This window comes from Balaenoptera physalus (genome assembly GCF_965194825.1).
Source record: "Balaenoptera physalus genome assembly, chromosome: 3".
NCBI classification, from domain to species: Eukaryota; Metazoa; Chordata; class Mammalia; order Artiodactyla; family Balaenopteridae; genus Balaenoptera; species Balaenoptera physalus.
In genome coordinates this window covers 50255167-50273076 of record NC_138890.1, presented here as the reverse complement: position 1 = coordinate 50273076, position 17910 = coordinate 50255167, and the positions used below count along the sequence as shown (strand labels likewise).

At 41.9% G+C, this 17910-nt stretch overlaps 1 protein-coding gene across 2 annotated transcripts in view; it reads left to right on the top strand.

The window, feature by feature from the left end:
• LOC309657496 (zinc finger protein 300-like) overlaps positions 1-15813 on the top strand; it is a 28603-nt gene extending 12790 nt beyond the window's left edge. Inside the window, exon 6 of one of the 2 annotated variants that reach the window (XM_082455056.1) lies at positions 11170-15813. In XM_082455056.1, the coding sequence (XP_082311182.1) occupies positions 11170-11236 (67 nt within the window). In that variant the 3' untranslated portion in view covers positions 11237-15813. Of the gene's footprint in view, positions 1-3927; positions 4055-11169 lie in introns of those variants that run through there. The other variant, XM_082455055.1, reaches the window with a different exon arrangement.
• The last annotated feature ends 2097 nt before the right edge of the window (positions 15814-17910 follow it).

Sequence of the window (17910 nt, the reverse complement as noted above, 5' to 3'; positions counted from 1 at the left end):
CACACACAGATCCATTAGCAGAGAGTGGAAGCTTTACTGGCTCAAGGGACTTAGGCGCACCTCTGACCAATCACTGGCTGAACATTACAATAATTTGGACCCAGGGGTGACTTCTAGGAAGCCAGGCTTGGGGTGGGAGATGGAGGAACTGAGCAGTAACATCAGAGACTATACACTGTGGAGGAAAATAGACTTCACAAAATTAGTCCAGGCAAGCTACTTTAAAAAACTAACAAAATAAAACAGAGCAAATTTACAAGCCCTGAAGGGGATGTATCAGAACCCAAAGTTCCTAAAATATAGTATCTCAAAAACTATGAGAGATTCAAAGAAACGGAATAGTATAACCCTTGTACAGGAAAAACAGTGGCAATAGAAACTACCTTTGAGGAGGCCCAAATGTTGAACTTTTAAGGCAAACACTGCAAAAAAAGCTATTATAAATATGTTCAAAAGCTAAAGGAAACTATGTTCATGAAAGTAGCTCATGAACAGAGAATGTCAATAGATAAAATTATTGAAAGAACCAAACGAATTCTGGAGTTGAGAAGTACAATACCTGAAATAAAGATTCACTGTAGGGGATCAACAGTAGATTTAAGTTGGCAGAAGAATGAGTGAATTTGAAAATAGATCATTAGAGATGTTACGATCTGAGAACAGAGAGAAAAAAAGAATGAAGTAAATTGAACTGAGCAGACTTCTGGTTTCTTATCTGACAGAAAAATCTTAGAATTTGTCACTATCATCTTCACAACAAGAAAAAAAATCTGAACAAGTTGGAAGTCAACAATTCTTCTCACTTCCTGTAGAGAATTTAGGTTACAGGACAAACTGCTTCCCTGAAAACTAGAGAAAAAGGAAGATACGGAGAGGTTACTAGGAACAATCTCACCAGAGGAGCCAGTATAGGTAGGAACACTTAGATTGTAATTGATGAATTGCTGGAGACTCAATGTGAAGTAGACTGAGAGTTAAAAACTCTCAGGGTTCAGTCTTAGGGGGACCTCCACACTTTCATGAGTCATCTCCAGGACCCCCCCGCCAAGTTCTTCAGGTAACCATCAGAAAAAAGTTCCTTCCTGCTTCTGACAGAGGGAGCAGAAAAGTAACCATTTTGAAATATACCCAGAGGATTCTGTTCTTTTTAAGATAGGACTTGCATCCAAAGAAACTGTTTTCACCAGAGCCTAAGGGAAGAACTATTTTTAAGAGGGGCTTGCATCAAAAGAAACTATTTTAACTTGAGGGAAGGAAAATATTCCACTCCGCCCCCTCTAGTCTTTGACATGGAGGAAAAGAAATATCCAACACGGGCCCCCTTTAACCTTCATGTCTCACCTGGGGGACAAGAGAAGCTAAGAACACTTGTAAAAGTCACAGCCTAAAATCACAGCCTCACTAAAAGACTGGCGCCTAATCATAGGATTATAGAATGCTCCCCTCCCTCCACATCTTACCATCACATCAATCAAACTGTATAATAACAGTGGGTTACAGCTAAAATAACTGCAAAGCTCAGATGCTATTTGAGCAGAAGTGTTTAGAGAAAACTAAAGATAACACAGGAGACAAAAATAAGGACACTGGAGGAAATTTTACCTCTCACATCTACAGCTACAGCAAACAAAAAACTCAGCCAAACTGCTAGCCAGGTAAACATAAAATTGGTGTTGGAGAATTGGTGTAGAAAAAACCTGCACCTTTGGCATCAGGAGTGGTGTCAGAAAAAAGATACCAGACCCTTCAAAAGTTTAAGGAGAAATGCTCTCTCAAACAAAATTTGAGGGAACTTGTTGCCAGTAGACCTGTCTTGCAAGAAAGGTTAAAATATCTTCCCAGAAAGAAGGAAAATGATATAGGTCAGAAACTCAAGATCTCGGGACTTCCCTGGTGGCACAGTGGTTAAGAATCTGCCTGCCAATGCAGGGCACACGGGTCCGATCCCTGGTCCGGGTAGATCCCACATGCCGCAGAGCAACTAAGCCCATGCTCCACAACTACTGAGCCTGCACTCTAGAGCCTGTGAGCCACAACTACTGAAGCCCGCGCACCTAGAGCCCTTGCTCCGCAACAAGAGAAGCCACCGCAATGAGAAACACGGGCACCGCAATGAAGAGTAGCCCCAGCTCGCCACAACTAGAGAAAGCCGGCGCGCGGCAATGAAAACCCAACGCAGCCAAAAATAAATTTATAAAAAGAAAAGAAAAGAAAAGAAACTCAAGATCTCCATAAGGGAAGGAAGAGTGTTGGAGAAGGAATAAATTAAGGCAAAATACAATTTTTTATTTTTCTTAGTCTTATTGATCTAACTAATAAGTTTGTTCAAAATAATAATGGCAGTATATTGATTGATTACAGCCTATGGGTAAGTGAAAGGAATGACAGCAATGTCATAGCGATGGGAGGGAGAATTATCTTTTAATCTGTGTCTTTATTTTTAAGTGAGTTTCTTGCAGACAACATGCACTGCTTGCTGGTGGGAATGTAAAATGATGCAGCCACTTTGGAAAACACTCTGCAAGTTCCTCAAATGACCAAACATATAGTTACCATAGGACCCAGCAACTCCACTCCTACGTATATACCCAAGAGGAATGAAAACATATGTTCATGCAAAACCTTGTACACAAATGCTCAAAGCACTACTCTTCAAAATAACTAAAAGGTATAAGCCACCTAAATGTCCACCAACTGATGAATGAATAAGCAAAATGCGGTATATCTATGTAATGGAATATTATTCAGCCATAAAACAGAATGAAATACACAATACAACATAGATGAAGCTTGAAAACATGCTAAGTAAATGAAGCCAGTCACAAAAGACTACATATCACATGATTCAATTTATATGAACTGTCCAGAATAGACACTTCTACAGAGACAAAGAGTAGACTAGTGGTTGCTTAGGGTTGGAGGAGGAGATGAGGAGATAAGGGGATTATGGCTAAAGGATATCAAATGTCTTTCTGAGGTGATGAAAATGTTCTGATATTGACTGCGGAGATGGCTGCACATGTCTGTAAATATACCGAAACCATTGAATTGTATACTCTAAATGGGTGAATTGTATGGTGTGTGAACTATATCTCCATAAATCTGTTTTTAAAGATTGAAGTGTTGGGCCTATAACATATAGAGGTATAATATATTTTACAGTGCAAAGGAAGGGAGAAAGAAAGAAGTTCTAGGGGAGTAAGGATGTGATATCAGATGGTAACTTGAAACCACAGGAAGAACTGAAGAGTACCAGAAATGATAAATGTTTGTGTTTTTTTTAAGATTATTTGTGTGTATCCTTTCTTCTCTTAGTTTCTTCAAAAGACATAAAATTAGGGACTTCCCTGGTGGTCCAGTGGTTAAGACTCAGCACTTCCACTACAGGGGGCATGGGTTCGATCCCGGTCGGAGAACTAAGATCCCGCATGCCCCGTGGCACAGCCAAAAAGACATAAAATTATATAAAGCAACAATTATAACACTGTATTGTTGGGTTTTAACATACATAGACAAAACATATATATAATAGTAGCACAAAAGTGGGCAGAGTGGAGCAAATTTTCTATATATCACTGGAATTAAGTTAGTATTAATCTGAAGGAAATTATGATAGAGATTGTCTAAACCCTAGAGCAATGTAACAAATAACAAATAGTTTAAAAATCAATAGATACTCAGCCCTCAAAAATGGAGAGCCTAACTTCTCAGTCCTTAAGTGTATGCTATGCCTAGCGATTTCCAATGTGAATAGTATGGAAAGAAATGGGGAAATAGTAACTTTACAGTGGAGGAACATGGACCAACACTACCTTAGACAGATGACCAATGTCAATATCAACACTGATAAGTCATGTTGATAACATGAACCCTTGATATAATATGATGAAATGGTGCTTTACCTCTGTGGTCTTCCTCCCTTTGCAGTCTAAGCATGAGAAAAACATCAAGAAAAGCTCAACAGGGGGACATTCCACAAAATCCATGACCAGTACTTCTCAAAACTGTTGAGGTTATGAAAACAAGGAAAGTCAGAGAAACTGCTTCAGCCAAGAGGAGCCTAAGGAGACATGATGGCTAAATATAATGTAGTATCCTAGGTGGAATCCTGGAACAGATATAGGACGTCAGATAAAAACTAAAGAAATCTGAATAAAGTGTGGACTTTAGTTAATAATGATGTATCACCATTGGTTCATTTATTGTAACAAATATACCCTAGTAATGTAATATGTTAATAGTAGAGAAACTACTTAAAATAATGGGATCAATGGTATATAAAGTCTTGACTTCAGATCTACATGCTAGAGAATCCACAAATGGAATCACTCTCTAGAAGTTGCAAAGACAGCCCTGTAGAGTGGAACAAAAGAGGTAGGGTAGGAGAGTGCTGGGCCCCTTCCTTTTTCCTTTAACAGAAATTACTTGAGAAGCATCCTGACACCTCCCCATACACAGGACATGGTGGAAAAAGAGAGTTGGCAGGACTGGGGAGACCTAAGTGTATGAAGATTAAAGCATGATACACCTGTAGAAGATGGTATGAAGAACGGCATGAAGTCTGAGTAACACCCTGAAGGAGGGATGTCCAAAAGGGGGGTTGATGTGTCTAGGTGAGACACATGAGCAAGAAAGGTTTTCTGTGATATATTTCTGTTAGGTTAGCAGATGGAATGCACATGTGAAGGGGGAGGCAGGGGAAGCATGTGGCGGCGGGGGTGCATGAGTCTGGGATTAGAGTGATTTTAGAAACAATTTGAAGCCCGGGTCTTATCCTCTGTTCACCTGATAGAACAGAAAAATCCCTTGGGGTAGGACAAACCTTGATGAAAGACCCAGACCTCCATCTCTTTCTCTCCCGAGTGACCAGTTTTCCTTCTGGCCCTGGTCTGCTGCAGGGCAGAAATCTGCTGAGTCTTCTCCCCTCCCAGGGACTTATACCGTCATGCAGCCTTGGTTCTTGGAAAGAGTCACCATCTTGTATTCTAATATGGGTCCCATATATTCTAATATGGGTAAGGCCATATTGACCACTTTGTTCATACTTGCATCTCTCCCCACAAAGGCATCTGAGTCTAGTGGCTAATAGACTATTTCTCTTTCTAAAAAGAAAAACGTACCCAGGGTACTTTATTCATGTCCTTTCTTCTCACTGGAATTTGCCTGCCTTATGGAACACAAAGATGATTTTTGTGGTCTTCTCCTTATAAAGTAGGTCACATAGACCTACAGGTGGGCTGTATTCACTTTCTCTTAGAAGATGTCACTTGGCTTGGGAATACCAGCCAGCCATGTCTGAAATTCCAGACACAAGAGAGCCCAGAGAACTGGGTGAGGCTGCCTATAACTGCCTTGACAACTAAACCACCGATGGATTAGAATTTTAAAAATCACAGCACCCTGGAAACAGAATCACAGAATTTTGGATCTGGGTGACAGAAATCTCACATAATCCAACACCTTAACAACAACAAAAAATCCTTATTTACTGATTGGAAGAAGTGTTTGCCCATGGAAATTGTTTGTTTGTCTGAACTTGAATACACAGGACAGGAATAGAAATATCTTCTTTGGTTGCTTGATGAAAAAAATAAAATAATCTTGAAACCCTGACAAACAGAAGCTATGTGGGAAAAGGAAAATTATTTGATCGTAAGAGTCAAAAGCATTTACTCTATCAGGGTTTGAAGGTGCTGAAAGTGGAAAATTGAAGGTGAATGAGGTGGGGTGGGGAGATCAAGACACTACTTCCTTCATCTCTTCCCTTGAAATATCTTCATAATTAAGACTTTCATTCATCTACCTTTGGATTTAACATATAAGGTATGAACTTTATTTTAACATGGAGGTGTGAATACCGCTACTTCTGAAATCAAGTTATAATCCCAGTCTAGTGGCAGCTTGCCTGCTGTATCTCATGACCTTACATAGACAATGGATACTTAAATATGACACCAAAAGCACAAGCAACAAAGTGAAAAAGTAAATAAATTGGATATTATCAAAATTTTAAAATTTTGTGCTTCAAAGGACACCATCAAGTAAGTGAATAGATATGGAAGAAAAGAATGGGAGAAAAATTTTTGCAAATTATATATATGATAAGGGACTTGTATCTAGAGTATATAAAGAACTCCCATTGAAAAGAAAAATAACCCAATTTAAAAACATATAGAATCTGAATAGACATTTTTCCAAAGAAGATATGCAAATGACCAATAAGCACATGAAAAGGTGCTGAACATCACTAGCCATCGGGGGAAATGCAAATCAAAACCGCAGTGAGATACAATCTCATACCCATGAAGATGGCTATAGTTGAAAAGATGGACAACAGTAACTGTTGGAAAGGATGTATAGACATTAGAACCCTCATACACTACATCGCTGATAGAAAGGTGAAATAGTGCAGCTGCTTTGGAAAACAGTCTGACAGTTCCTCAAAAGATTAATTCACTTCTAGATATATATCCAAGAAAAATGGAAACATATATCCACACAAAAACTTGTACACAAAACGTTTATAGCAGCATTATTCATAATAACCAAGAAGTGAAAGAACTTAACTGTCCATAAACTTATGCATAGATAGATAAAATCTGGCATATCCCTCCAACAGAATATTATTTGGCTATGAAAAGTAGTAAAGCACTAATGCATACTACACCATGGATGAACCTTGAAAAATTATGCTAAGTGAAACAAACCAGTCACAAGGACCGCATGTTGCAATATTCCACTTACATGAAATGTCTAAATTAGGAAAATCCAGAATCTAAGTATATTGGTGGTTGCCTAGGGCTGGGAGGGCTGGGGATGTATGGAGATAATGGATACAGAGTTTCTTTTGGGGGTGATGAAAATATTCTAAAATTGATCATGGTGATAGTCGTACCACAATACACTAAAATATACTAAATATGCTTACTAAAACCATTGAAATGTACACTTTAAATAGGTGAATTGTATGTATGTGAATTCAATCTCAATAAAGCTGTTATAAAAATGAAACCAAGATCTGAGTGCTGGGTGTGCTTGTTGGTATTGTAGTGTCACAGCTTCTAGGCCCTCCCAGCTGAGAGAGCAAGATACATATGTGTTTATACTAACCCATGGGTATACACATACCTATAAATATCTGTATATGTACCCATCTCTATCTCCATTAAGCTAAACATGATTTCATACTGATGTCTCCAACTCTAATCCAATATCACGTAGATCATTCTAGCCTTCCCCACTAGCTTAACTGTAACCTCTCACTCCTGGGTCCCACCATCTGCCATCCACTTATTTAATTGTTCAGTTCCAGTATGCATGTGTAGTAACTTCAGGATTATTAACCTGAACCCCTGTGGAAAACAACTTTAGCAACCAGAGTACAGTACTTATGTGTAGTTTACTTGCCTTTAGTCTGTCTTCTCCACTCATATCCCAAGTTTATTATTTTCCCATCACCCCCTATGGTGAAGTTATTTCATACAGAGATTCTTTTATCAAAGTTTAAATTCTATCATGAGATCCCCCTACTGCCTAAATTATTTTTAAAAATTGATTACATAAGGTTCAGTGCTTGTGCTGCTAAGTTCTATGGGTTTTGACAATTTCATAGTGTCATGTACATCCATTATTATAGTATCAAACAGAATAGTTTCACACCCTAAAAATCATCTGTGCTTCACCTATTCAACTCTCTCCTCCTCTTTCAACATCCCTGAAAACCACTGATGTTTTTACTGTCCATATAGTTTTTCCTTTTCCATTATGTCATATAAATGGGATCATACAGCATATTGCCTTTTCAGATTGGCTTCTTTCATCTAGCAATATACATTTAAGAGTCATCCATGTTTTTGTGTGGCTTGATAGCTCATTTCTTTTTGTCACTGGATAATACTCCATTGTATGGATGTGCCAGTTATTTTTTTTTTTAACTTTTAAAAAAATATTTATTTGTCTGTGCCGGGTCTTAGTTGCGGCACGCAGGATCTTCATTGCCGTGTGTGGGATCTTTAGTTGCAACATGTGGGATCTTTAGTTGCAGTATGCGGGCTCTTAGATGCAGCATGCAGAACCTCGTTCCCTGACCAGAGATGGAACCCAGGCCCCCCTCATTGGGAGTGCGAAGTCTTAACCGCTTGACCACCAGGGAAATCCCCAGGTGTTTTTTGTTTGTTTGTTTGTTTTTTACTTATTTTGGGCTGCGTTGGGTCTTCGTTGCGCATGGGCTTTCTCTAGTTGTGGGGGTGGGGGGGCTACTCTTCATTGCGGTGCGCGGGCTTCTCATTGCGGTGGCTTCTCTTGTTGCAGAGCACGGGCTCTAGGTGCGCGGGCTTCAGTAGTTGTGGCATGTGGGCTTCAGTAGTTGTGGCTCACAGGCTCTAGAGCACAGGCTCAGTAGTTGTGGCACACGGGCTTAGTTGCTCCTTGGCATGTGGGATCTTCCCGGACCGGGGATCGAACCCATGTCCCCTGCATTGGCAGGCAGATTCTCAACCACTGCGCCACCAGGGAAGTCCCCCAGTTATTTTTAATAGACTTGATTCTTTTGAGCAATTTCAGATTCACAGCAAAATTGAGAAGAAAGTACAGTTCCCCTACACAGGCACAGCCTCCACCACTATTAATATCCTACCAGAGTGGTACATTTGTTATACTTGATGAACCTACATGAACATATCATAATCACTCAAAGTCCATAGTTTCTATTATGGTTTACTCCTGATGCTATATATTCTGTGGGTTTTTACAAATGTATAATGACATGTATCCACCATTATGGTATCATATAGAATAGTTTTACTGCCCTAAAAAATCCTCTATACTCTGCCAGTGCATCCCTCCCTCCCCCTAACCCCTGGCAACCACTGATCTTTTTTTTACTGTCTCCATAGTTTTACCGTTTCTAGAATGTCATATAGTTGGAATCATACAGTATATAGCCTTTTCAGATTGGCTTCTTTCACTTAGTAGTATACACTTAAGTTCCCTCTATGTCTTTTCATGACTTGATAGGTCATTTCTTTTTAGTGCTGCATAATATTCCATTGTCTGGATGTGCCATTTCTCTTCAGTTCCTTTTTTTTTTTTTAATCATACATAGGTATTGAATTTTGTTGAATACATTTTCTGCCTTTATAGGTATGATCTCATGGTTTTTCTAATTTAGTCTGTTAATAGGATGAATTACATTGATTTATGAATGTTGGACCAGCCTTGCATTCCAGGAATGAACTCTATAAGATTTCCCTGGCTTGCAGATATTTTCTTGATTTCTCAGTGTTCTGGACAGAAGCAAAGGGCAGGAGGACATTATGTCATAAGCTCTGGAGAGTAGGCTAACTCTGCTGCTTGTACAAGTCTGTGACTTAGAACTCTGAGGTCACACTTCCTGTTTAACGGGGAATGAGGTTCTGTTTGCAGTGAAGACACCAAGCACCTACACTTAAGCTTGCCTTATATATTCATGGCTCTATAAATAGCTGTTCTCCCTGAAGCCACTGAATGTAACTGTCAATTATGACATTCACTGGCCCTCTGGTACTACTGGAATCAGCTTTTGTCATTCAAGTTTTAAAAGCTCTCTGGACAGCTGGTAAGGTAGTATTGCTCAGTGGTTAAGAGCACAAGTCTGAGTCCCTGCATCCAACTCTTTTAGGTATATACCTAAAAGTGGAATTGCTGGATCATATGGTAATTCTGTGTTTAATTTTTTGAGGAACCACCATACTGTTTTCCACAGTGACTGATGACCTACAGTTTTAAGTTCAGATTTTTCTAATATAGTAGAAAGAAAAAGAAAACAACCAGAAGTAAAATTGACCTTCCCTCGTGGAGCCAGATATACACACTTCAGTTAAAGACTAAAAGTAGTATTGTCCCTCTCACTGATATGAGAGTATTACTTTTATATAATTTAAATTTTGTTTTAAATAGTGACTAACAAAAAACTTAAAATGCATAATCTTCATATGCTCTGGCTATCCATTAGGTGGCCCTTGGGTGCTGAATCTTTGAAAAACCCTGGGTAAAATGCTGAACAAATGTGTATACAACTTATTTGCAACCTCCTCCAGGAACTTCCTCAGCCCCCTGACTCCCAGGAGGTTCTTTCTGTCCTCTGAGCTCCAAAGGTGCTCCTGGTCTCCAACACTTACCACATTTGTCCTCTTTATGCGCCAGTGCTCCCCCAGTCTAGACTGGAGCCCTGGAGGACACCCTTGCTCACTGGTCGGTGTCTCCAGCGAGGCCTGGACGGTTCTGGGATTTTGTCTAGGCTGCATGTCTGGCTGGGGCTGGGAACAAAGGGTCAGATTCAGGACTTCAGCCTGGCCAAGAACCATGGATACACAGCTCCCATCAGCCCACTTATGAGAGGTTCCCAGAACTCCAGCCCAAGATCCTTTATTCCCCTTGGCTTGCTGTTCCCACCCTCTCCTGCCCGGGCCCTCGGCATGCAGCAGGCCCAAGGAGCAGATATTTATCTGTTATCATTTGACTGTTGATACTGCCTCTCAATGGGATCCGCACATCTGGGGTTGACTTCAGCATTAGTTTGCTGTGTATGAGCATGCATTGCATTGGAGCATGAAATATATTTAGAATCCATGACTCAGACTACTCCCTGATTCAGGTTGGCCTGTCACAACAGGTAACTAAGGGGTTTCTTGTTTTACAGATAGTTTCCCCCACAATTAAAATTTTCTAATAGCAATAAGGTCATTGTTAACAACTCAGACATACAACTGTAGAGAAGGTGAAAAGCAACTGAATTTCACTACCCAACATAAGCACTATTAACATTTAATGTACTATCCTTTCATATGTGTGTAGACACAAAACTGTGCAAAGTTTATGTGTTTATAATTAGGGTTTTACTTAGAAGTACACCCTAGACATCTATTTCATTATACTCAAATGGCTCGATAATTTCCCCCTGTGTGCGTGTATATGTAGCCAAACTCCTGTTTGAAGGCCTGGTTTGTTTTCAGTTTTTCAGTGATATAAGCAATGCTGAGATCAACCTCTGGCTCCCAGATTATTTATATTGACTGATTTTAACATGTAATTTGAATTTTTTCCACAAGGGGGAAGCAGGATACTGTGAGAAGACAAACTAAGATTCAAAAAACAAAAACAACTAAAAAGTTCTTACTCTTTTGCTTTCAGGAAAGAAAAAAAAAAAAAGGAAGAAAGAAAGTTCTTTGGCACACAGAAGCTCACCCCAACCTTGTGAAGCTGGTGGTAGTATTTTCCTCATTTTATGGATACGGAAACTGGGTGATGTGTATGGATTCTTACCAACCAGTGAGTGCCAAGGTGGAATTCAAAGCTGTCTTCTGGTTCCATATAGCTGACTCTCTTTCCTTCACGGCACTTCCCAATTGACATTGGCATTCTCCTTACATTCAGTTCAGGTCTAGGCACTGTGCTGGGTACACTCTGAGACATGCAGAAATGAATCAAAGGGACTTCCCTGGTGGTGCAGTGGTTAAGAATTTGCCTGCCAATGCAGGGGACATGGGTTCAAGCCCTGGTCTAGGAAGATTCCCACATGCCATGGAGCAACTAAGCCCGTGCGCCACAACTACTGAGTCCATGTGCCACAGCTACTGAAGCCTGCGCGCTTAGAGCCCATGCTCCGCAACAAAGAGAAGCCACCGCAATGAGAAGCCCGCGCACCGCAATGAAGAGTAGCCCCCGCTCGCCACAACTAGAGAAAGCTGGTGCACAGCAACGAAGACCCAACGCAGCCAAAAATAAATAAATTTATTTTTAAAAAATGAGGAACTTCCCTGGTGGTGCAGTGGTTAAGAATCTGCCTGCCATTTCAGGGGACACAGTTTCAAGCCCTGGTCCAGGAAGATCCCGCATGCCGTGGAGCAACTAAGCCTGTGTGCCACAACTACTGAGCCCACGTGCCACAATTACTGAAGCCGACACGCCTAGAGCCTGTGCTCCACAACAAGAAAAGCCACTGCAGTGAGAAGTCCACACACCACAATGAAGAGCAGCCCCGACTCGCACCAACTAGAGAAAAGCCCGCGTGCAGCAACGAATGCGGCCAAAAATAAATTTATTTAAAAAAAAAAGAATTAGAGGATCCCTGATCCTCAGGGGGTCATTTTCAGGTGTGAGGACAGACTTAGACATAAGAAACTGAATGACTAAATGCCCACTAGAATAAAGAGAGTCCAGGAAGACAAGAAAGTCCCTTTGATGGTGAGACCAAGCACAGCTTTATAAAAGAAGCATGATGCCAATAAGAGTTAAGGTTTATTTAGCATTTACTCTAGGAGGCACTGTGCTAAGTGCTTTATATGCATAATCTAACTAAAAGTTCCCCATAGATCTGGAAGGTATTAATGTCCTTTTTATAGGGAAGAAAATGGATGATTAGAGAGGTTAAGAAACTGGCTACTTGTGTCAGAACCCTGAAACCCACATCCTTAATGTGTATTTGGCAGGTCCTAGAAGGAATGGTAGACCTTCAATAGGCAGAGCTAGGAGAGAGACTTCTAGGAGAGGAAACAGAGAAACAAAGTCTTGGAGGCAATAAATACGGGCACATTTGGGAATGCAAGGGGATCGGTGTGCCTGGAGTGTGAAAGAGGAGGGATCTGAAAAGATAAAAGCTAGAGGGAGAAAACTGAGCCAGATTGGAAAAACCTGTGAAGAGCAAGCCAAGGAAATCCTACTGTGTTTTATGGTGGAGGGAACCAACCAAAGAGAATGACATCACCTGTGCTTTGTGAAGATAAATTTGATGCATTGCGTAAGGGAACAAGGAGACTATTAGGGGATTGTTAAAATAATCCTGGCCAAAGGTAACCAGAGAAGAAATGAGAACCGAAAGACATTACTGAGATAAAATCCACAAGATATGGCATCTCATTAGACAACGGGGAGAGAGGAGAGAACCATGATTACGGTTTACACGTTTGGGCAACTGGGAGAATGTAAGCGTGTACACCAGGAGGGGGCCACGGGGAGAGAACGTGTCTTTTCCTATATAGGATTGAGGAACCTGAGGGACTTCTGGGTAGAGATGTTCAGTGGGGAGTTAGGAGCAGGAAGCTGGTGATTTAGATGTGGTACCCGAGAATCAGAGGAAATGACTGGGAGCAGGCCAGGGAGAATCTATACTTAGGATTCAGCAGGGGATGTTCGTACCCTGATAACCTGTAATTCCACTGTCAGATTTCTGTTGTAGAGAAATAAAATCACACGTGCACAAGAAAGTATATGAAGGATGTTCACAGCAGCATTGTTTGTAGCAGTGAAAGGTGGGGTGAGGGGAGGAGTGAGTAAATAAACCATAAAACAGCTACATTGTGCAGTGGTTAAAAATTAAGTAGTTAAAAAAATGCTAACATGGACAGAGCTCCAAAACGTAGAGTGGGAGAGAAAAGCAAGCTGTAGCACAATAATAATAATGTGTAATGCTACTTATGAAAAAAGAAGAAAAGAAGCTAAACAAAAAATGTTGTCACATATATTTTAAATAGTGTGTGGGTGTGTGTGCACACAGAGAAAATTCTGGAAGGATATACGTACTGTTAATTATGCTGGAGGAAAAGAGTTGTGACAAAAATGAAGAGCAAGAGGTGACCTAAATGGGAAGGAAATCCAAAAAAGAGGGGATATATGTATATGTATAGCTGATTCACTTTGCTGTACAGCAGAAACCAACACAACATTGTAAAGCAACTATACTCCAATAAAAATTAATTTAAAAAAATGAAGAGCAAGAGGGGTGAAATGGGATTTTAGCCTTAGCTGCCAAGTTTTAATTTTATAAGAATGCAATCATAATGACTTACATGAATAAAAATTCTCAAAGTATTAAAAAATATATAGATTCAATGGGAATAAGAGAGAATGGAAGAGATGGGGACATATTCCAAAGCTATGGGGGGTAGGGAAATATTATTGGGAACACTGGGAGAAGTTTCTGGAAGTGCAAAGTGGAGGGGGGAATCACAACACTCACCGACTCTGCAGAGGCGACCAGCAGGATGAGCCCTGTGAGCTCAGCTAGTTTTCAACACCTTTCAATTATAGCCACAAGCTCCTGTGTCCTGGAAAGGTCACCATGTCCCACCACTAGCCTTGGAATGAGCCCGTGTTTGTTCTGTTCTTTCCTGAGTTGTAAATGTCCTATGACTTTTTCTTGTGTTTGCACATGCCCTCCCTTTCCCAGAAATTCCAGCATTCTTCGTGTTCTCATTCCAGTCCTTCAAGCTACCGGTGAAGTCCACTTCCTCCTGTTCCAATCCTAGCCAGTTCCTGCCTCATCTCTTGTCCCCCATTCAAAAATATTCCCACTCCAGGTTACTTACAAGAACACTGTGGGAGGCCTTTTATGGAATTTTTCAAGAGACACCTGGTAATAGATGTTGCTAACACTGATTGAGCACAGAGAGGTGCCGGGCGTGGTGCTAAACTTCATAGAAAGTATCTCATTTGATTCCTCCAGCAACCTAGTAGGTCAATACAATTATAACGCTCATTTCACAGCCGAGACTTCATGTGTAGTGGTAAGCATGTAGGGGGTGAGTGTTAGGACAAAATCGCATAGGCGATTGAATGGGGGGCAGAGAGATGGGGGAGGTATAAGGGACTGGGTGAGGGAACAAATTCTCAGGTGCTGGACTGGGGGTCAAAGGGGTTCATTTTGCCAAGTGCCTTTATAGCCATGATTTCATTTGGTGTCACCACATTGACCTAATGATGGGGATCATTAGGGAAGATAATGAGTGAGTCAAACTTTAATTCCCTTAAAGTGGCAACCATTGGGTCAAGGGCTTTTCCGGCCTATTAACCCACCATGCTGCCTTGAGCAAGTCTGCAAGGGGGTGGAATGCAGACAGAATGGGGACTGTCTGTGGCTGCTTTTGGCACAGTTCTTTCAGGATCATCAAGTTCCTAGCAGCTGCTCCTCCCAGTCTGGAAACTCTTGGCCAGGCAGCCCCTGCTCTCCAAGCCCGTCCATTCCAGGAGATAAAGCTAAGTGGCAGAGGAGCCAGTTTCCTGGGGTTAATAAACAGGCTGTTTATAGCCAGAAGCAGTCACGGGGCAGGGACAGACAGGCTGGGAGGTCACGCTCCTCCTCAAAGTTGAGGTTTCTCATAAACATTCTCCCAGTGAGCCTCCTGGGATGCAAGGACAACTCTGGGCCCGTTGCCCTTGCTGGGGGCAGAGTGCCAAGACACCCACACCTCACTTCCTCCTCCTTTCTCCCCACTCTCCTCCTCTTTCCTTTCTCCTGTCACTCCTTTCCTATCTTCTATAATGGAAAAAGGATACATTTTCAAAATAGACATACCCCAAAACTTTGGGCAGGTAATCCATCCCTCTCAGTCCCCATTTCCTCCCTTATAATATGGGGGTAATGACAGGGCCCTCCCTGCAGGAGGTATGGGAAGGTCTCTAGCACTGTGTTTGGCACACACAGTGGGTATTTAAAACACATTTGTCTGGACTTGAGGACACGGGGAGGGGGAAGGGTAAGCTGGGACGAAGTGAGAGAGTGACATGGACATATATACACTACCAAATGTAAAACAGATAGCTAGTGGGAAGCAGCCACATAGCACAGGGAGATCAGCTTGGTGCTTTGTGACCACCTAGAGGGGTGGGATAGGGAGGATGGGAGGGAGGCGCAAGAGGGAGGAGATATGGGGATATATATATATGTGTACGTATAGCTGATTCACTTTGTTATACAGCAGAAACTAACACACCATTGTAAAGCAATTATACTCCAATAAAGATGTTAAAAAAAACACAACACATTTGTCTTTCCCTTTTTCCCTCTCCACCCCATCCCTTCTCCCTAACTCTGGTCCCTGCCCTTTTCACTTTCTATTTTCCTGCCCCAACTCCCCCCCCACCCCGCCCACCCCGCCCCCGGGGCACTTCCGGCCCCTCTGACTGTGCTTCTGCTGTCTGGGCAGATGGGAGAGGCATCTCATGCCCTGAGGAGGGAGGCCCACTGTAGGGCCAGCCAGCCAGCCAGCCTTGGCACTTACCACAAGGCCACACCCTAGCCTCTCCACGTTTAGTAAATAGCCCACAGGATTTGGGGGTGGAGGGAGGATGTAGGAAGGGAGAGGCTAAGATACTTGAGTCTTTGGCTTATTGTTGCCCTCAACATGACTCTTCCAGTGGCTTAATGGTCAGAGATCATTGCGTAAGTTACCGTGTGACTTTGGGCAAGTCCCCTTCATTCTCTGGGCTCAGCACAGCGTGGAATAAAAGTGGAGAGTATCAGGCCCTGGAGCCAGATTGTCTGAGCTGGAACCTTGTCTCCACCACTTACTAGCTTGGGTTACTAACCTCTCTATCCCCCAGTTGCCTCAATTTTAAAATGGAATTTATATGTATTTTATAGGGTTGTTATGAGGATTAAATAAATTAGTCTGTTTAGATCAGTTAGAACAGAGCCTAGCCCATAGAAGGCACTCAGTTAATCTTAGCTATTCTGTGTAAATGGGGAGGTAGAACAGGATGGGTACGACATTATATGTCAAACATATTTCAATTATTAAAAAAAAAAAAAGCTTTAGTATGTAAAAAAAAAAAAGAAGAGAACGGGTGGTGTGCACGTGGGAAGAGCAGGACATCCTCTGAGAGTATTACAAAGTCCTGAAACCGCACATTCCTGCTGTTTGTTGACCTCTGGATAAGAACAGATCAGACACTTGTACACAAGATTCTGCCTAAATAAAGGCAAAGTACAAGGATTAAGGGACACTCCCAAATCTATGTCTCCCCTTTCTATTGCTCATTCATTCATTCACTCATTCATTCTTATATAACTATTAATTAAATACCCTCTGTGTGTGCCTGGTACTTTTCTAGGGCTGGAGTTACAGCAGAGAATAAGACATAGTCTCTGACATCATGCTGCTTACATTCTAGGTACACAAAGTACTTGACTGTCCCAGAGAGACCCTAGGAAACTAGTCAAAGACTTTCAAAGCCAGATAGAGCCCTTAGAGGTTATCTGCTCCAACTTCTCATGGGGCAGAAAGGGCAGAGACGACCAGAGAGACTATAAGGACTGGTCTGAGATCACAGAGCAGTGCTGAGTGGTAGAATTGCAGATGCAGATTTGAGGGGACAATGGGACGGTCAGAGTCTGAGGGTCAGAGCCCCAGGCTCCATGCCCTCAAGGATGCTTGGTTCAGGCACCCCCTGCATGGCTAGGATACTTGGGGTCATCACTGGCATCTTTAATAATAATAACCAGGGGAACATATCGCACACCTTGCACCAAATGTGTTCACAGGCATTCTCTCAGTCCACATAAAATCTCCATTTTACAGATGAGGAAAGATGCCTTACCCAAGGTGAAATAACTAGAAAGGGGCAGATCTGGGGCTTGCATACAGGTTTCTCTGATGCCAAAGCCAACAAGACTCTTTTATGCTTCCCAGTGCCTGGGGCTTAAACCCACAGCCCAAAACACAAGACTCTTTCATTTGTCTGACTGAGCTGGCCAAGCAGATAGCACCAATGGATGAGCCTGGACCCCCAGTCATCTTTCCAACCCTGTCCACCTTGACCCACAAGCCACAGAGAGAGACCAGACCCTGTGTGAGAGAGACATGTCCTTTCTTTTGGGGGCCCTGCCTTAATGCCATCTGTCCCCACTAATTTTTTCTTTACAACTTTGAAAGATTATAATATATTCTCTGGAAAACATTCAGCAGTAGGAGAGCCCTCCCTGGGCTCTCCTACTCTCTCACAGGTCCAAAACTCGTGGATGGATCCAGAGATCCTTGTGTTCTGGAAAGTTCCCTGGTCAGTCCTTAGGGAACACGGGTGGCTACAGAGGAAGACCCTGCTCAAGCATGGTTCTTGATGCCTGGGGAATTTTGAGGGAAAGATCACTTCAAACTC